At 37.7% G+C, this 21,104-nt stretch overlaps 1 protein-coding gene across 3 annotated transcripts; it reads left to right on the top strand.

Moving 5' to 3' along the window:
* Positions 1-70: 70 nt before the first annotated feature.
* Positions 71-21,071, top strand: kifap3a (kinesin-associated protein 3a). Of its 3 annotated transcripts, none has more exons than XM_051875475.1 (20): positions 71-264; positions 779-910; positions 1,016-1,161; positions 1,252-1,310; positions 1,477-1,618; positions 2,411-2,510; positions 2,896-3,020; positions 3,219-3,317; positions 4,046-4,224; positions 5,061-5,223; positions 9,390-9,490; positions 11,598-11,706; positions 11,783-11,895; positions 12,007-12,172; positions 12,279-12,404; positions 12,513-12,611; positions 12,702-12,787; positions 14,006-14,192; positions 15,488-15,581; positions 19,902-21,071. In XM_051875475.1, exons 1-20 carry the CDS (start codon positions 233-235, stop codon positions 19,915-19,917), a joined length of 2,274 nt encoding a protein of 757 aa, XP_051731435.1. In that variant the 5' UTR covers positions 71-232; the 3' UTR covers positions 19,918-21,071. The 3 variants fall into 3 exon arrangements, with proteins under 3 accessions (XP_051731435.1, XP_051731434.1, XP_051731433.1); XM_051875474.1 differs by having other exon boundaries at positions 19,899-21,071; XM_051875473.1 differs by having other exon boundaries at positions 72-264; positions 19,945-21,071.
* Positions 21,072-21,104: the final 33 nt, after the last annotated feature.

Genomic DNA, 21,104 nt, shown 5'->3' with positions numbered 1-21,104 from the left:
GCTCATTTCAACTGAGCGATACATACCTCCACATATACAGGTGGCGCTAGAGGTTCTTACGCCTATTTCTACTTCGTCGCTCTTTCATGAAAAGAGTACACACCCATAGCAACACAAACATCAGCATCCTGTCAGAGCTGAAACGATGAAGCAGTCCAGACATTAGATACAAGTCAAACCATCTGACGGAAATCAACAGCACAGGTCTATTTACTTTAATATACGGGTAGCGATGCAAGCGGACGACGCCAGATATTTAAAACGGTGAGTGTTTGTGTGATGTGCTCGCGCGCTCTGTCTGACACAGTCATTAGCTGATACGAGCTTGAGCTTAACACAACATAAAACACACAACATATGTGACTGTAAATGTTTTTTTCTAAAAATGTGATATGGATTTTTGCTGTATATTTTCAGCTGTCAGGCTGTCCTTTCACATTATGGTCTGAAACTGATGTTTATGTGGTCATAATAATAGTGAAAATCTTCATCACCGCCATCATCATATCACTAGCTTAGCTTTATTAAATAAAATAAATAATAAACATAATAAATAAATAAAAATGCACTGTTGTGGCACCATGCTGGTAATACAAGAGTACGTTTAATTTACCACGATTTTTCATTTTACTCCGAGTCCAAGGTGTGAAGGATACTATGGTACTATCATGGAACATATCTGGAAAAATATAACAAAAACATGATTGTTTTTACTAGTAAATATTATGGTACTATTGTTAGCATAATAAGCTTAATGTATGTAATGTTTTGTGTTCAGGAAATATAAGGGTGGCAGTTTAGATGTTCACCCCACAGAAAAAGCCCTCGTTGTCCAGTATGAAGTGGAAGCCACAATCCTGGGTGAGATGGGAGACCCAATGCTAGGAGAACGCAAGGAGTGCCAGAAGATGTAAGATCATTCATGTTTATGGAGTGCAGTGTTTGTGATAGTAGGCAAATTCATTGTGTTTATAACCGTGGTAGAATTTCATAATATTATTTCCTATGTTTGCAGAATTCGTCTGAAAAGCCTGAATTCCAACACAGACATTGCGTCTTTAGCACGGAAGGTAGTGGAGGAATGTAGACTCATTTCCCCTTCCAGACTTCCGGAGGTGGAACAGTTATTGTTCTACCTGCAGAACCGCAAGAAATCTGCTGGTAAGAGATGAATACTTGGGTAAAAATATTATAAATAATGCTTTAGTGCTTTAGATACTGATTCTTTATTATTATTTTTTGCTTGCTCAGAAAAGAAAGAGAAGAAACAGATCAAGCCAAGAGACCTGACTCCTTTTGAAGGCATGGAGGTATAGCTGAAATGAAGATGCATTTGTTTTTATTATGTTTGTGTCACTCCTGTTATCTTGTCACGTAATAATTTTCTTTCTTTTTTTTATACATTTTGGTAGAATTTTTGGTTGAAGACTCATTTTTGACTCAACTAATGCCTTATCTTACATTTTGTGCTTGTAGCTGGATGAGGAGGCCAACATTAATAGCATAGATGACTATATTGAGCTCCTGTACGAGGACATCCCTGAGAAGATCAGAGGAGCTACACTCATCCTCCACTTGGCCCGTAACCCTGACAACCTGGAGGAGTTGCTGCAGAATGGTGCGACACATACTGGAATGACTCATTTTTACACATTTTAGGATTTTATCTCTAAACCTTCCACAATAGCCTTACTTTTAGTGTTCAAACGCATTTACATTACCATGTAGTTATAAAATTTTCCAGTGCCTTTGAACAAAGGTTTGATTTGATGTCATGTAAGACTGTATCCTTAAAGGATAGTTTACCCAAAATGATAATTCTGTCACCATTTACTCACCCTAATGTTGATCTAAACCAGTATGACTCATCAAATCAGCAATACTACTGTTTTTACTGTATTTTTTATTATAATTTGATTATATATTTTTTTGATTATCAAATTAAATTATAATTTAATTTGATTATAATTAAATGCAGCCTTGGTGAACATAAGAGACTTCTTTCAAAACCATTAAAAGAACCTTATGGATGAATTTTTGAACAGTAGTGTAAATTTCATACATTATATTATTTCACACTAAACTTAATGTCACTCATAGTAAACAGGAGTAAGACAGGATAAAAAAGAGGATCCATTCTCTGTAACTTTATTCATGTTTGTAGTACTACAGCCTGTTTTTCGTCACTTTTCTCCAAATATTTGCCTATTAGCATCTACCATAGTGCCCCATAATGCATTTTTCTTTCACAAGTGTGTTCTTTCTTTTCCCAGTAGTCCTTACGGATCAGAACATACTCTCTATATTCAAAAGCAGTCACATATTTCAAGCTGTTGTCACTTTGTATTCACAACATGAGTTCTTTTCATGAGCAATGAAAGCATTTAGTGTTTTGTCTGCTCTCCCGCAGAGACAGCTCTGGGCGCGCTGGCCCGGGTCCTGAGGGAAGACTGGAAGCAGAGTGTCGATTTGGCAACCACCATCATCTATGTCTTCTTCTGCTTCTCCAGGTACACAAGCTACACATCTGCACGCTCTAGCCAAGACTCACTATTCAGTTTGATGGGTGTTGTGCACAGAGCTGAGATACAGCAATGTGCCACGAGGAGAACATATTTTCTTTCTTGAGAATCATAATACTAAATACTCCTATCATAATATGACACATCAGCTGCTGTCAGAACTCGTATGAAAAGCGAGGCCCTAGGTAAATGTGAAAGCTAGAATAGTTCTTGAATCTCTGCCCTTCCGATGTTATTCTGCTGAAGTCCGCAATGGTTTGGTTAACATTCATCATACTCTTGGTGAGCGACCGTGTTTGACACGGGTTGAGGCTTTATTTTGGCATAGTTGGATACATGGCGAAGGTTAGACAAACAAGCTTTTTATCTCCAGTTTCTCCCAGTTCCATGGCCTGATCACTCACTACAAGATCGGCGCACTGTGCATGAGCATAATTGAGCATGAGCTGAAGCGCTATGACCTATGGCAGGACGAACTGCAGAAGAAAAAGAAGGCTGATATCCTTTCCATGTAGTGGGGTGGGGTGGGGGTGGGGGTGTCGTAGGTGAAAGGGGGACTGAATGTCAGAAAAAGGGCAAAGGTAAAGTCAAGCCAAGGGTCAGGGGGCATGGGTGTTATGTTTTAATTAAAATCTTGCCCTTTAATTACTGCTCTGAACACAAGGGTTTAATAGAAAGGTCCTTGACTTTTTGAACGGGATGATGACCCAGACAATCAGAACCTGAAGAAGGAGTACGAGAAAGCCCTGAAGAAGTACCATGGACTGCTGACCAAACAGGAACAGCTTTTAAGAGGTAGAAGACATTATTATCCACATATCCACAAAATTTTGCATCTTAAAGATGTTTTGTCTAGACAAGCTCAGATGGAAATTTTGGCTTATACTGATAGTTGAAAATGATTGTTATGGCTGATGATTAAATATGTACTCTTCTGTACAATATTAAAAATCAGTGTTTTTATAGGTGATGTGTGTAATTTTCAGACCAATGGAAATCATTTTGCAAATAATAATTTTACAATTCTGTTGGTGCAGAAATTTCACACTACTCTTTTAAAGAAATACTCACTTTAAAGTGTTAGTTCACCCAAAAAAGAACTTTCTGTTATTAATCACTCAGCCTCATGTCATTCCACACCCGTAAGACCTTCATTCATCTTCGGAACACAAAGATATTTTTGATGAAATCCAAGAGGTTTTTAATCCTCAATAGAAAGCAATGTAATTTCCACATTCAAGGTCCAGAAAAGTAGTAAAAACATCACTAAAATAGTCAATGTGACTACAGTGGTCAAGAAACATTTCTTTGAAGTAGAAAACTTTTGTAACATTATAAATGTCTTTACTATCACTTTTGTACAATTTAATGAATTGTTGCTGTATTAAAGTATTAATTTCCTTTTAAAAAAATCTTATTTGAACTGAAAAATAAGCACTGTATTTACTTACAATATTGTCTGCTTTAAATAAAGATTTGAAGATGGTTGATCATGCCAAGCTGTTGTGTTTCTATGTCATCAGTGGCTCTGTACCTGCTGCTGAATCTGTCTGAGGACACCCGCACAGAGCTGAAGATGAGGAACAAGAACATTGTCCACCTTCTGGTGAAAACGCTGGACAGAGACAGTGAGGAGCTACTGGTGCTGGTGGTGTCCTTCCTCAAGAAGCTCAGTATCTTCTTAGAGAATAAAAATGACATGGTGAGCAATACTTTCAAATGCTCTTATCCAAAGTGACTTTAGGAGTATGCTTGTGCCCTTGATGCCATCAAAGTTTACCAACATGGACTAATAAGCCACAGAACTCCTGTTTTGATTTCATAGGGTGTTTAAATGCTGTGCTCAAAGATTGCAACCTGAAAGGTTGCAGGTTCAAACTCCACAAAACTCCACCACCCTAAGTTGTTACTTTCTTATTATTACTCTCTCCTTCCTAAATCAGCCACACCTGTTCTCATAACTTGTTACTTATATAGTGTTCTGTACTACTTCAAGACAGTTTAGCTGCACTGTTTAGTCGACCACTTATCCCACACTTCCTCCACATGTAACCAATCACACACTTAACCCTAGAACGAAGGTTATCTTGGCAATCATTTATTTGGATTCATTAATCAGCTAATCTTGTAAATTAAACACATCACATTTGTCAAGGCAGCCGAGCAAAGATTGTTACGACTTTGACAAATGCTATACAATAACACACTCTCGTATGATTAATTGAACGCTTCGATCCATTGATGACGGTTGCACAATCGTCCCTCACGTTGTTTGACGCTGAGTGTGAATGTAAGGTTGTGGATGTAGGCAGTAATTAACATTGAAGGCTTGATTTGAAAACTGGTTCCAGGCTGCGAACAGTGGCTTTAATGGGGATCACATTTCTGCTGGGCTGTCCGTCTGTGGCTGTGTTTGACCACAGCTGGAGCAGGCAGATGTGTTAACAAGCAAAGCCACAGGCACATGACCAAGAGAACTGACTGACTGACCTTAAAACAGTCTCTGACAACACTCCATCATCTCTCTCTCTTTGATAGGCTGAGGTAGATACAGTAGAGAAGCTGGCGAAACTGGTCCCCTGTGAACATGAAGATCTTTTGAACGTCACTCTTCGCCTCCTCCTTAATCTTTCCTTTGACACCGGCCTTCGCAGCAAGATGGTGGAGGTGGACCTTCTGCCCAGACTCACCGCATTGCTAGGTAAGATTCCTGCAGGTCTTTTAGATGTACACATTATATTATATTTTATTTTATTTTTTATTTTATCAAAATTAGCCATTTTGCTGTGGCACCCAGGGAGCGATTGGGGGTTCAGTGCCTTGCTCAAGGGCACCTCAGTTATTTTCTCCTGGTATTGAGAATCAAACCCAAAACCTTCGGGTTACCAGTCTGGCTCTTAACCATTAGGCCACGACTGCCCCCCGCTATCTATTTATTATAATATTAGAGAGACAGAATTGAAGCTAAAAACAAAGCTATGTTAATAAAATTGATTTTGTTATTTTATTAAATTGTATTATTATTTGATTAATATTTTATACATATATATATAATGTATGAATACTAAAGAGAGGACCGGTCATGAAGGGAAGAAATGGGTAATTATATTAGGAAATTTTGCATGCCGGATTCAAACCCATGTTGGTCCTTGGGCCTATTTTATCACATGGTTATGATTTCAAATTATCTTCCAGACAAATTAATTGCCCATTTGACAGACTTGTAGAAGCCGAGTTACAACCTTTGAGACAGCAGAAGTCATGGTCAGTCTACCAATTGTTTATTTTTTTTTTTGTGTTTGAGGATGCAAGTGTTTCTCAGTCTCATAAAGCAGTTACAGCCTGTCTCTGTCCTGTCTTTCAAAGACCACTTCCTGAGATGAAACAAAACACGATTCGTGCATGGACTACATATACAGGCGTGGTTGGCTTTGGCACCAACAATGTGTTTTTTTGCAAACCCTCAGGGGGGTGTCGTGTGTCCCATGCAATTAAAGTAATATATTTGTTAAAAAAACAGCTTCAGTTCTAAAGTAAATGTTGTTCTTCCAGCACGAGGGAAGTCCACATTTAGCAGCTTATGGAGATTTTCTCTCTCCGTCAGACACATACAACTACTCATTCTTTATGACCACTTTAGACTGGCTGCCAACAGCTAATGGTTCTTTTCACTAGTGTGGATGATATAATGTTTTTGTAAGTATTTTTTATTTTTGAAGAAGGTGTGTGTAACGTCTGCTTTTATCTGGTCTGCTTTGTAAGAATGTAACGTCCAGTCCTGTCAGAATATTGTAGATGCCTCATAAATCTTCAGAGTGCACAGAGTAAAGCTCCTATCTGCTCCTCCCAGAAGACCCTTTGAGAGTTATGACCTTGCTGATAAGATGAAAGTAAAGCTTGGTATCCTCTTGAACCTCGTTGATGATTTTATTTCAAAACCAGAACCCACTAATCGACACTTCACTCCACACTGCAAAAAATGATTTTATTTTGTCTTGTTTTGCAGTACAAATATCTAAACATTCTTAAATGGTAAGAAACATAAACATAATTCACATAATTTTTGCTGATCCCATTTGCAGATATTTTTCTTGTTTTAAGCAAAAACTCACTTAATATCTAATGTAATTTTGCTTCTTAAAGTTAATTAGTATTAGTATGCCATTCATGGGTTTACCTCCCCAAAAAGTGTAAACAATGAGCATCCCGGGCTCCATCTAAACATTGAGAGCGGTCTGCTTACATCTATCCATCTCTTTCCATCTCAAACAATAGCAAGAGTTTGGGGGCGTAGCTAATGTAGCAGGCTGAGCCAGAGGGTGTTTAGTCACTGTGGGACCATGGCTGATGCGTTACATGGGACAAGATATTCAGCTTCGGGTACAGGAGTGCAAGCCAAATTTCACTGCATTTAGACCTTCAAAGATTAAACAAATCCTGAACATGTGCATATATTTAGTGAAATGCTCCCCTCTAGAGTTAATTTTTCTAGTGAACTAACATGCTGTGGACACTAAATGACTTGCCTGAAGTAAATGTAATGCTACCTGAGATGTTATTCTCAAGCTGTTTTAATGATGTCTTTCCGCGTTTGAAACACTGGTTGAGAGATTACACATAAACATATCTATGCATAGATCGTCTGTCCTTTGTCTTCTGCGCTTTTTCCTGTTGTGGCGGTTAGCACACAGCGTTGCGTTACCACGCTCGCCCCCTTCTGGATTGGAGTGTGAATCGCCTGTGACTGACTGTAGCCTGACATCATTCACCGAACCGTGACGTCCGTACCTTGACGGTTTGGGATGAGTACATGTAACGCTGCACCCCTAACATATAAATATATATAAATATATAATATATGTACCCCTATATACAAATATACAAATATAATACATACCCCTAGTATATATAATATATCAACCTCACTAATCAGTTGTTAGATGACTGGTCGACCATCTTGACCCATCCTCCTGTTTACCATTAGTGTGTGCTCAATGTCTTGATCAGCTCTGAAGGACACGGGCATTTAGGGTTGTAGTGGTCGCCTGAAGGCCTGGCTGCCGTGGCTTTTATGGCAGTTGGGTGTTTTAAATCTTACTGGGGTGTAATTGAAGTTTAGCTCTCCTGCTCTCCCACTAAATGCACCCTGAACAGGATAATGAATTTTTAATGGGCTTTTTTCTCCCAGGCTCCAGGGCTGTTTTGAAAATTTTTACAGGCCCTTCTCCTCCATCCCCATAAAGGATCCCCCGTTTTCCTCTCCCAACGTGCAGGCCGAGGCGTTAACTCAGGGTGTGCGTGTGTGTGTGTTTGCGCTTGACCTCTGAGTGTGCGCTAGAGCTCGTTTGTACGCTCGTGTGTGTCTTTCACTAATGAGAAGCATATGTTGGGCCAATCGTGGCGCTAGCGGTGCAGAGCAGCTTGGCTTGAAGTTATTAATGGCAGTAAAATTTATGCTTCCTCCTTTTTTTTCCCCAATTAAATGGAGAAGCCCTTCTCTTTTCAGGGGTCTCTGGGAGCACATCTGGCTCCAATAGGCTGAGATAACCTTGCCTAAAGGGTCCGTGGCCGGCTCCGACCCGTCCCCACCCCCTCTTCCCTCTCTTGGGGTCTGTGTCTGTCTGTTTGATTAAGTCGGAGGCTCAGGTTCTTACCAGGTCCAGGTTTTGGTCTGCTTTGAAAAGGAAAATTGTGCTTTCTCAGGGTCAGAATTACTTGGGTCTGAAATACAGACCTACAGATCTTTAAAAAAAAAATGCAGATATTAAAATTATTCTTGCAGATTTTCTTTTGCGTATTTATATACACTACCATTCAAAAGTTTAAGGTTGGTAAAATTTTTTGATGTTTTTGAAAGGTCTCACCAAGGCTGCATTTATGTGATAAAAATACAATAAAAACAGTAATATTGTGAAATATTATTAAATTTATTACGAACAACTGTATTCTATTTTAATATGTATTTACATGTTATATAAATGTAATTTATTCCTTTGATGGCAAAGTTCATTTTTTTTAGCAGCCATTACTCCAGTCTTCAGTGTTACATGATCCTTCAGAAATCATTCTGAGCCTGGTTTCTCCCAAGTTTTTTTTCTCCATTTGGTCACCTGATGTAGTTTGGGTTTCTTGCCACTGTCTCTAGCTTGCTTAGTTGAGGACACCTAATATTCAACTATATTATTGATTTGACTGCACTGACACTATTGAATGATAACTGAACTGAGTTTTTCTGCAGACTGCTTTATAGATTAAATGAATTAATTAAATAATTATTGATCTTTACAAAGGAACTGAATCAACACTGGGCTGACGTCAGCTGAACAATGACACTATTTTCTTTTAGAGCTGTTGTAAAGCCGAAATAAATTCTGTTTGCATCATTGAATCATTTTCCTGTTATCACTGTAAAGCTGCTTTGAAACAATTTGTATTTTATAAAGAGTATTAGCTCTTGACTTGACTCTTTTTATAAATATAAATAAAGGTGACTTGACTTGACTTTTGATCAATTTAATGCATCCTTCCTGAATTAAACTATTGGTTTCTTTCAAAAATAAAAAACTGACGCCAAACTTTTGAACAATTGTGTAGGTCTGCAGTAATGGCCTAAAAAGTCTGTGGTGTGTAATTCCACTTTTTAGTTCCCTATGACATGAATCAGTTAATCTTGAAAACATTCTGGAGCTAGCAAGGTCCATGATCCACTAAATATTGTGATACTCGTATTGTGAATCAAATACTCCAGAGAGCATGATCAGTATCCTGCTGCTAACCCTATTAAAGAAAGAGGTGTAATTCTGGCTGCCTTGAATACTCAAGAGTGTGTGTCTGTCCATTCATGGCTTGCGTGTGTTTGTGTTTCAGGAGACGAAGCGCAGAGACAGATCGCCATGTGCATTCTGTACCACATCAGCATGGACGATCGTTTCAAGTCCATGTTTGCCTACACGGACTGCATTCCACAGGTGAGAGGTCAGCCTGCATTAGCATGAGCTTATAGCAGCTCTATAACCACTCTCTCACATCATGTCTACACCAGGCGTAACTGTTTCGCTGTACCACGCCATTCCGCAACATCTTGAGGCTGCGTACATTGAACACGTCAAAGCGAAAGTTCCAAATCCCTTTGTACTGTTGTCGAAAGTAGCGCAAGCTCATAGAGTATGTCAGAAATGGAACGGGGCATCAGTTTACTCTCTGTGTCTCAGTGTGATGCTTCGCATTCAGTGTAGATAGTATCACTGCTTATAATGGGATTTCTTTGTGTTGTAACGCGATGCATCGCTCACATAAGGTGTAGACATGGTGACTCGTTTCACTGGCCCATTCAACATTTCCTGTGTCTCTGATCACAGTGATGTATAATACTGTACATTACAATGTAATACTTGTACATTAGTTTAGTTTTACCTTGTCACTTTCAACCTTGACTTTCTAATAGAATTCTGCTTTGTATTCAGTATATATTGTGAAAAAACTAGAATACTTTTTCAAATTTAAAGCAGGTTACTGAAGCAGGTTAGAGATTATAGTTATACAGAATAAAGGAAACAATAGACATTAAAGTTTAAATAAAGAGGAAATAGAAGGACTTTTCATGGACAAATTGGGTGACTAGAGAGATGGAAATATGGTGACTGCAGGGTGGGGGTTACCAAGGTTTTGGTGGGGTGACTGGATGTTGCATGTGAAAGCAGGGCAGGTGCCAGTAAGTCTAGCCACAGTGATTTAGGCTGCAGGGCGGCTGCTATGTGATACTCAGTATGGGACTGTATGCTTTGCATACTCACCGCTGCCTCCTCATGGACCAAGCTTTCTCTCCGGGCCTCCTGCTTATCGTTAACGTCAGGGGGCGATGTTGACAACCCTTGACCACTTCAACCCGGGCTTGGACTGCTGCCCAGTCCCCTTCCCACCTACACTCCCTTCCTGGACCCCTACCGTCCCCTCAGGTAGCAGAGTCCAGTCCTCTGTTCCGCCCGGGGTGTGGTGATGTTACCCAAGCTAATGCAGAGTGACATGTAAGGTTTGTGTCTAAAGTTAGGATCCGCTTGAGAAAATCAGGAACCCCTGGACGTCTGGGAAACTTACAAATTGGGTGCGGGAGTTTGGAAAAAATGTTTCAGGTCTTTCAGGGGTTTTTTTTGGGACAAAGACGGGTTTGATTAAAGTTCTAGGTGGGTCAGGACTTCTAGCCGCTTACTGACTTTGTTGTGTTGGATCATTTAGGAAAGAAGGGCACACTTGGATTTGAAGCTTTTAAGTGGGTAATGAGGTAACTGGACTGGAACTTGCTAACTGTCTTGGAAGATTGTGATGTCTGCAAACAAAATAAAGTATTTCTCTTTACCATCTGAACACAGGAGCAAAAAAAAAAAAAAAAAAAAAAAAAAAAAAAAATATATATATATATACACAGTCAAACCAAAAATTATTCAGACACCTTGAACATTTCATTCATTAATACAGTTTATTCACTATAGTTTAAAAAATGGTAATAAAATATGACAAGATCTCAAGAGTTAAACTGTCAGAAAAAATTAATCTTACTTATGTCAGATAACACTTAAGCAAAACATGGTCAGGTCAAAGTGTCTGAATAATTTTTGGTTCCAAATTTTTATCAGTTTTACTGGTAGTTCACTGTATGAATAATTTTTGGGCATAATATGTCACAGTTTACTTTATTTTGCTATCCTCACTTACATAAATGAACTATAGTGTCCTGCACCCACTAGTAAAAATATATCAAAAATATAAAAAATGTCTGAATAATTTTTGCTTTGACTGTGCGCATATATATATATATATATATATATATATATATATATAAATAAATATGTAATATTTCATTATTACTGTTTTTACTGAATTTTCGATCAAATAAATGTGCTATTGTTAACATGCTAACTGGTACAAGTTGATTCCTATGAAGTATCTTCCATTTAGGTTAGTCTTAGACAGTAGACATAACTAACTAGGTTGGGTACTGGGACAACCACACTCCATTGTAACCTTCTAAACAAATGCTATGATTGTTTTTCTGCTATTTTTATGTTGTATTTTTGGCAGGTAATGAAGATGCTGTTTGATTGTGGTGAGGAGAGGATTGACGCTGAGCTCATTTCCTTCTGCATTAACCTGGCTGCTAACAAAAGGAATGCTCAGATTATGTGTGAGGGTAAGAATACATACAAATGCACAACCAAAATCTGTGAAGAGCAGACTGGGTGCTTACGTTAATGTTTCTTTTCAAGGCAATGGTCTGAAGATGCTGATGAAGAGAGCACTGAAGCTAAAGGATCCTCTAATGATGAAGATGATCCGAAATATATCTCAGCATGATGGACCATCTAAAAATCTTTTCATTGTGAGTATCAGAGGAAAAGTGAATATACTCACCCATGCTAATAATGTTTGCTAAGTTTGTTGTAGAGATGGTCATTGAATTGGAAACTAACAAGCATGTGATGTATTTGAGGACTATGTTGGAGACCTGGCGGCTCAGATCGGACTGAAGGAAGAAGAGGAGTTTGTGATTGAGTGCTTGGGCACGCTTTCCAATCTTACCATTCCTGATTTAGATTGGGAACTTGTGCTAAAGGAGTACAACCTGGTGCCTTATCTCAAAGACCACCTCAAACCAGGTCTATCTCATTCAACTTTAGTTTTCTGCATCACAACGGAAAATACATGAGAATATTAGTTTCAAGATCTTGTGATATTTGACCTCCCCTTATTTACACCTTGTAGGCTCTGCAGAGGATGACCTCATTCTGGAGGTGGTGATTATGATTGGCACTGTTTCAATGGATGACTCCTGTGCCGTAATGTTGGCCAAATCAGGCATCATTCCTGCTCTAATAGAACTACTGAACGGTAGGAAACATCTAGATGCTTGGAATGCTTTTAAAGTGCCTGTTTCAATTTTTTTTTTTTTTTTTTTTTTTTGAAAAATGGTAATCTCTTTCTTTTTTCCATCTTCAGCCCAGCAAGAAGATGATGAGTTTGTCTGTCAAATTGTATACGTCTTTTACCAAATGGTGTTTCACCAGGCCACTCGAGATGTCATTATAAAAGAAACTCGTATCCTTCATCTTGTAAAGCCTGATGATGATGGTGTTGTTCAGTCAACAGGTTTCTCTTTGTTTTTCTCTTTGACTGCTATCTTATCAGAGGCTCCAGCTTATCTCATTGACCTAATGCACGACAAAAATGCAGAAATACGCAAAGTGTGTGACAATACATTGGACATCATTGCTGTGAGTATGAATCTTCTGTTTTTGCTTTAGTTAACAATAACACTGAAGAACTGGTCCAAGCTTTTTGGCACATCTTCTTTCTCTTTTCTTTTGTTTTGAGTAAGTCAAGAGGGTAATCATTGAATAGAATGTCAATTCAATGCTACTTAGTAAAACCAGCACTTCATTGTTAAATATAAATATGGCACGTACGGTTTGTAGTCAGGGTCAGTTGACATGAAAGACTATTAGGTGAACACCGTTGCTAGCGGGTTAAATGTATAAGCTGTTCTGAAGCTGCTCTGTCACGTGTGATCTGTCCCAGGCCTCAGATTAATGTAATTAGGGCTGGTCTTGAGGCCAAGGGAAGTGTTCCATTCATCTGATCGGAAAGGGCCATTAAAGCAAGGAACCACATCAAAGAGAGAGGAGAAGACGCCTGCTTAGTGTCACGTGGGGATGGTGGACAGAACACAGAATTGCTGTATACCACACATTCACATACACGTTGTTGGTCATCTTCCCCTTTTTCTTCTTCTATGTGATACAAATATGAAAATCTGTTTCTGTGATGAATATTGTTAAAGTTTTTCTTATTTTGTCTTTTCATACCCAAGCTTTTTGCCTTTGTAGCAGTGGTTTTTAACCCAGACCAGTGAAGTCATTCATAATTCATTTTTACATGTTATTTCTGGATACGCTTGAAGATTTTTTTCACCGCATTTATTTATAAAACACCCAAACCTGCTCCAGATCCAAATGTTCAGTAACGTCATGAGCTCAGCTACTTGAAGATTGATTGGCCAGGGTATCAGACCACATTCATTGCTCTGATTGGCCATGGGAGTGCAGCATGTGGTGCCTTTAATGCGTAACAATGATGAATTTGTGCCCTGAAAAAAAGTGTCACTGTGCATATGCCGGTGGGGCTGGACCGGTGACAATGAGGCCTGTTTGAGGCCTGGCCCTCAGGTGGCCACCAAAACCCCAGGCCTTCCACCCCGTGTGGGGATGATTAATCAGAGGGCTGGGTTGCTTAGCTTAGCTATTTCCACCAACCTCAAAGAGGTTTTATTACGCTCAATCCCTGTAGAGTTAAAATAAACAGCTACCATGTTATCCGTCTGCCAAGCAACACAGCACACCTGATTCCTCCTACATCGTCGGTATGGCACACGCAGCGAGGCAGTACAGGCAGAGCCTTTCTGTGTCCTGTGCTAATACTTTCTCTGTCTGTAGGAATATGATGTGGAGTGGGGCAAGAAGATCCAGAGCGAGAAGTTCCGCTGGCATAACTCTCAGTGGCTGGAGATGGTGGAGAACCGACAAATGGATGAGGCAGAGCCTTTCATGTATGGAGACGACGGAGAACCTTTTCTCCAAAATGGTGACATCCTGGAACGACCAGACCTCTTCTACAGTGCAGGTTATATTGGGCAGGGATTTTAAGAAATATAGCTGCATTTAAGTAGTAGTTGTTATGAATAGGTTGTTTGAATTTTTGTAGTTTTGATACACTACCATTCTATAGTTTGGGGTCAGTAAGATTTCTTTTTCTTATTCAGCATTAAATTGATCAAAATTGACTGTAAAGAAAAAATATATTTATTTAAAATAAATGCCAGTTTCCACAAAAATATTAAGCAGCACAATTGTTTTCAACATTGATAACAATAAGAAATGTTTATTGAGCACAAAATTAGCATATTAGAATGATTTCTAAATGATCATGTGACACTGAATACTGGAGTAATGATGCTGAAAATTAAAATTCTGTTTTACCATCACAGGAATAAGTTACATTTTGAAATGTATTAAAAACATACTTTTATTTACTCTATTTTTTATAATAATGTTAATAATTATAAATTAACTATAATTTATCATTATAAAATTATATATTTATTATAATATATATTTTTTTTAATTCTAATTTTTATTTTTATTTTTTTATTTAGAATTTTAATAATGACTGCAGATGACTATGAACAATTGGAATAATTGTGATTTATCTTTGTATTTTCACAAAAGTGCCAATAGGGCTTTTCACGCTGCGCTTATCCCCGGGTTATCGTTGTTCTAAACACCGCTTTAAACCCCGGGTAAAGGGACTTTTCACACTTTTAATTTAGAAGCAGGGTTAGCACTGCTTTTGTGGCATTAACCCCGCATTGTGGTGCCAAACTTGTACAGTGTGAAATGATACAGTGTTAGAATGTTACAGCTAGACGCTTAGCAACAGACAACCAATCACATACTTATATTTGCCTGCTTTGGACAGTCACTGCACATTGTATACAAACAGTAAATTCAGCGTTTGAGAAGAAAAATGTCAAATGCTGACAGAAAACAAAACAATTTGAGTGAAGAAGAGACAGTTTCATTCTTACCTTTTATAGTCCGAAATTTCCATTCAGTATAAACTCGACAGTACAGTCAGCTATACAAGGATGCGCAATGCTAAAGCTATGTAAACAGGTTGCATTGACACTGACACCCGCAAATAAGAATGTTAACCCAGGGTTTAGGAAAGTACAATGTGAAACGTCAGTTTATGAATACCCAGGATTAATTGTTAACCTCGGGTACATTATGAGCAGTGTGAAACTTGAAGCAAGATAACCCAGGATTCCCTTTACCCGGGGTTTAGAATGACCCTGGGTTAAGTATTTCAAGTGTGAAAAGCCCTAATGATAATCTGTTTCTCTTTGATTCCTGCAGATGGAATAATCCCAGCAGATGGTGCCATTAGTCCCGAGTTCTTCACAGACTTCCAGAATGGAGACCTGTTAGGACCACAGGGTTTCCCCAGCAGGTACATTTAAATATGATGAATCAGTCAGACTGGCTGCTGCGAATCTGTTGGTTTTGTTATTTCTGCATCACACACACACACACACACACACACACATCCTTGTCTGCCAGTTTTGTTGCTTTTAGCAGGGAAGGGCCCAAAAGCACTCCGTCAAAGGGTCCTACGGCATCTCAGCAGGCCGCAGCACTCCTCCAACAGTAATATACCCTCAGCTTTGAGAGTAAACACAGCTCCCTCTATTCAGCTTTTTCCAAATCTGCTTCAGTTGCCATATACCTACTGTTTAGGGGTTTCAGAATAGCACTTATGTGATGACTTGATGCAATGATTTATGGTGTGGGCCACTTTGTGTTATGGGATTGTGCAAAATATCTGAGCTCTTTTCCAGATATTCAAATCATTAAATGCAGAGGGGATTATTTGATATGGGGCCATTAATGATAATTCAGTGACCCCTTTAAATGATTAGACACTTTTTCTCATTTAGGATTGTGTGTCTTTACTCATAAGTTTCCAGTGGTCTAAAAAAAAACAAAAAGAAAAGAGATGAGAGAGAGCAACAGAGAGAACAACAGAGAGAGCTCTCTAAATTATACATCAGTCTGTGAGAAAAAGGTGGTTGTCTTGAAGTCAGAGAAGAGGCGCTGAAAAATAAGAAGCAAGTGAATACGAGTGGGAGGGGAGCGGCAGAGGAAGCCATGTTTTTTTTCACAGCTCTTTGTAAGCGATACCTGTAGAATACACTGAGAGTGCATAGGGAATTGGGCGGCCTGAAAGTGTGGTTTTCATTTTGTCCGTGTGGTGTTAGAGATCCAGGTTAACACAATAATGAAATCCAGCCTCAGTTCCCCTGCGCCGCGCCAGGAGCCAGACACACTGGGAACGGCTCTTTTAAAAGCCCTTTAATAGAATCACTTTTATTTATAGAATAGCACAGAGCAATCTTTCATTTAGCACATAAAAATGCTTAGTTATTCCAGATTCTTGGCTGCATTTGATTGAAAAAAGGGAGTTTCTCATTTTGAATGTTATGATTAGACAAAAATCACATTAAGGTAATTAATAAAATATTTTAAAGTAAAATTAAATGATTTCAAAGCAGTCAAGTGCAACAGTTTTATCTGAACTCATAAATGTTATTTAGAGTAAAACATTATTGTCAGGACCAACCTGGAAATGTTCGGTGGCCCCAAAATGCAATTGGACTCTTAAGCCACGCAAAATGTTTACATGTCTTTGCGTTAGAAAGTGTTGAACCAAGTGGCATTTATTTATTTTACTTTCTTTGGATACTTTCTGTTGGCAAACGTTATGTAACATGTCCACAGTTAATGTGATGAACTACACCTGTGGTTACTCTGCTGGGACACCTGTGTGAACTTGAGGGAAACTGACTTCATATATTCACTAATAGAGACCAGTTGGTTTAAAGTAATAGAACAAATGGCTAAATAATTAAAGTCAGCTCTGAGAAAACTTCTAGCATCATTAGTTTGCAGATAACACTTGGTTTGATAAACTACTGTTCAAATTTTGGGGTCAATTTTTTTTTTCTCTCTCTCTGTGAAAGAAATTAATACTTTTATTCAGCAAGGAGGCATTAAATTGATCAAAAGTGACAGTAAAGACATTTATAATGTTACAAAAGTTTTCTATTTCAAATAAATGCTGTTCATTTGAACTTTCTATTCCTCAAAGAATCCTGAAAAAAAAAAAAAAAAAAATTAGTTTCCACAAAAATAAGCTCCAACTATTTTCAACTTGGATAATAAATGTTTCTTAAGCATCAAATCAGCATAATTAGAATGATTTCTGAAGGATCATGTGACGCTGAAGACTGGAGTAATGGCTGCTTAAAATTCAGCTTTATCGTCACAGGAATACGTTACATTTTTAAAATATATTCAAATAGAAAACTGTTATATTGTAATAATATTTCAGAATAATACTGTATTTTCTATCAAATAATTGCAGCCTTGGTGAGCACAAGATATTTTTTAAAAACATTGAAAAAGCATACTGATCCCAAACTTTGAACAGTAGAGTATGTTGTATTTAATGCAATGAAATTTATACATTTTTAAGTGTGGCTTAAGTTTTGTCGTTATTTGTTCACACTTGTGTCATTTCAAACCATTTCAAAAAATAATTTATGGGGCTTTACACACTTTTTTTTTTTTGTCCTCATTTATTGTATTTTCATGGAAAAGAGCATCTTTTATTCTTTTGTGTTTCATTAAAGAAAGTTGGTTAAATTTGGTAAATTTCAGGTAAATTTAACAGAATTATCATTTTTGGGCACCAGAGGAAAGAAAGACGAAATACTGGTAACATTGGCTTTTTCCTGTTTAGAGGTTTCCGGGTGTTTTTTTTTTTTTTTTTTTTTTTTACAGGATCTCACCTCGGTGTTAACTCTCTGGGGCCCCTGGGGCCAGACATGGGGATCTTTTTCCAGCCTTAGATCTTCAGATTATCACCAAGCGCACTGTGTCTGTGGCCCTTGAGTGTAAAGGGCCAACGGCTGTGTTTCATAAGAAAGTAGAAAAATAAACAGTATCTCCATCTCAAATTATTTGGTTTAGATTAAATGATTAGACAAATTGGGAAAAAAGGTTGGTTTGAGTCATTTGTAACAACATTCTTTGCAAAACCTTACAGAAAAAGCAATCTTTTCTACTTTCCTGGAAAGGATGACCGCATTCCTTTTGGGATGAATGATTTACTGCAAGAAAGATCGTAGCACACACACACACACACAAACACACACTTTTTTGGCCTGTCTCTTACCTGGACACTCTTTGGATTGATCATCTGACCTACAACACATTGCTTTATCCTTCCAATCAACCCTTTTCATTTAAACTTTTAGTTGCTCTGTTGGTTTCACCCAAACTCTTTGACATCTATTTTTTTCTCTTCAAGCCTTTTAACAAAGTCTGAAATTTCCCCAGACAGCAGTGGTGTCCCTCAGAGTATAAAGACAGGCTTGATGCCCGGAAAGGGCTGTTGTTCTGGGAGTTAAGAGGGTAACGCATGTAACCGATTGCTGGAAGTTTTTAGTCTAAAAACAACACAGCATTATGGGAACTGGAAGGGGCAAAACAAACAGCCCATATTTTAAGAGGACAGGCCAGAGACGGGTGGGTGTTGTTAATTAAGAGGCAGATTATTATTAGTCCATTCCAGCTGACATAATCCCATTTGTGATTTGTGAACACTCCTCGTGTTCATAACATAACATAACATATAACATAACATGTTGTGTTATGTTGTTATGTTATAACACAACATATAACATAACATAACATCATATAACAACATATAACGTAACATAACAAATATCATATAACATCATATAACATAACACATAACATATAACACATAACATAACATAATTGCATATAATATGACATGATCCCATTGGTATGGAAGCCCATTTCTGCCACAGAAAAAAAAAAAAATAATCATGCTCTGCCAAGTCATAATTATGACATAAAAAGTAAACATTATTCCGACTTTTTGTCATAATTATGAATTTTTAATCTCATAATTTCGATTTAGTATGTCAAGAATTTAAAGGGATAGTTCACCCAAAAATGAAAATTATCATCATTTACTGACCCTCAAGTTATTCCAAACCTGTATGAGTTTCTTTCTTCTGTTAAACACAAAAGAAGATATTTTGAAGAACGTTGGTAACTAAACAGTTTCTGTCCCCCATAGACTTCCATAGTATTCTTTTCTCCATACTATGGAAGCCAATGGGGCTCATCAACTGTTTGGTTACCTTCATTCTTCAAAATATCTTCTTCATACAGGTTTGGAACAACTTGAGTGAGTAAATGACCGAATTTTCATTTTTTGGGTGAACTATCCCTTTAAGTCATAATTTTGACTTCTTAATCCAATAATTTTTTAAAGTCTATTTTTTTTTTTTTTACATAATTTTTACTTTTCAAGTCATATTTTCGACTTTTCATCTCATAGTAAGCTTGTTATAATTATGAATTTCCAGAGGATTATTTTTTTCCCTTATATGGCAGAAATGGGCTTCCATACACTGGCCATTTTCCTTGAGGAATTAATATAGTTCTACTGATAAAAATCAAATATTTAATTTATGAACACTCCTGGTGGGAATAATTAGTAAGCAGTTCTGTTTTAATCCCAGTATATCTGTTTTGCAGACTCAGAGCGCCATCTAGTGATGCTTATAACCTTTATCTAACCTATATACAAGTAATTGCCTAATAAAATACACATGAACATGATTTATGTAAGCTTTTTGTGATTAATCTCAACTCTCATGTATTTCAGCAGTTATATGACTGGCTGACAGATGGCTGTGTCTCTTTTCCGCCAGTTCTTTGACAGACGGATACGGACAGATGGGTGTGACTCCAGCACGTCCTGCCACGGCTTACGGCTTTCGGCCTGATGAGCAGTTTTATTATGGTTACACAGCGTCACGGTAGGAGAGTGTCAGGGAAGCCCTTCGTAAACTCTGAAAACCAATTAAATGGATCTCAAATGATGTTAGTTAGGTATGGTCTCTCTATCATTTCAAATGAAAGCAACACTACTGATTTTCTTCATTGTCAGTTTTTCTTTCTATATTTATTACATTCCACGTGAAACTCAGTCTGAATGTGTTTTAAGCAGAATGTTCTCAATGAAGCTTTGATTTTGGGCTAGATCATGTAGTTTCAGTGTATGCTTTAGCCTATTGGTCAACACTGAAGAAACTAATGGCACCACATTGCCTTTTCTGTGCAATATGTCAAAAGTAGGCGTTCAGTTGCATGCTATTTCAGGGTGTAGGCGAGTTAAGTTTTGGGGGTTAAAAACATCTACTCTTTATCCATTATAACAGTCATGTCAGTTTAACTGCCTGATGGTGGTTCAGATTTAGGTTTCTGGAAACAAAATCTTGTGAAGCTTCAGCTTTAACTCATGTATTAATAGTTAATAGTCAATCATTGTTGTTCATTATCAATTTTGCATGTTTACATAAAGCGACTGACTGTAAGGGTCATTTTAAAGATTGTGGTGCCCTCTTGTGGACTCACCTATGAAATTACATAATATTTTCAAATACATTACATACAAAACTGCTGTCTTTAAATACTCTACAAGCACAGTGCCCATGGTAACAACAATGTCATTTTGCAGTCTTAATATCTTCAGTACTCACTAATGTGATTGTGTGAAACAATGTTGCCTGTTACTTTGCCTTTGATACTGTAGCACAAATATTACAACACATCTTTGCTTTTTAATGGTGCACTGCTAACAACTTCTTATGTATTTTGTTATGTAGAACTCAAGTGTTCTTTTTTAAAATAATACTGGTCTCTTGATGTGCGTTTTAGTATTTATGAAACTCCGTTTCATTGGTGCCTGGGGATTGTCTTAATTACTGTTTTATATAAAATGCCTTTTTATTTAATGTGGTGCAATATGAAATACATAAATTGATGTGCAAAACTTTCCTTGTGTTTACTTTGATAGAAATCTTTTGCG

Source organism: Ctenopharyngodon idella, chromosome 20, assembly GCF_019924925.1.
Source record: "Ctenopharyngodon idella isolate HZGC_01 chromosome 20, HZGC01, whole genome shotgun sequence".
In the NCBI taxonomy this organism is placed as follows: domain Eukaryota; kingdom Metazoa; phylum Chordata; class Actinopteri; order Cypriniformes; family Xenocyprididae; genus Ctenopharyngodon; species Ctenopharyngodon idella.
Note: the sequence above shows the minus strand (reverse complement) of the source record. Positions and strands in the feature narration are given on the sequence as shown.

Bases quoted from the DNA above. Each gene is read 5' to 3' on its own strand.
- kifap3a (XM_051875473.1), top strand. From the start codon at position 233: ATGCAAGCGGACGACGCCAGATATTTAAAACG. The intron at 5,224-9,389 runs GTAAGATTCCTG...TTTGTGTTTCAG, and splicing joins CAGACTCACCGCATTGCTAG to GAGACGAAGCGCAGAGACAG. The intron at 12,788-14,005 runs GTGAGTATGAAT...CTCTGTCTGTAG, and splicing joins ATACATTGGACATCATTGCT to GAATATGATGTGGAGTGGGG.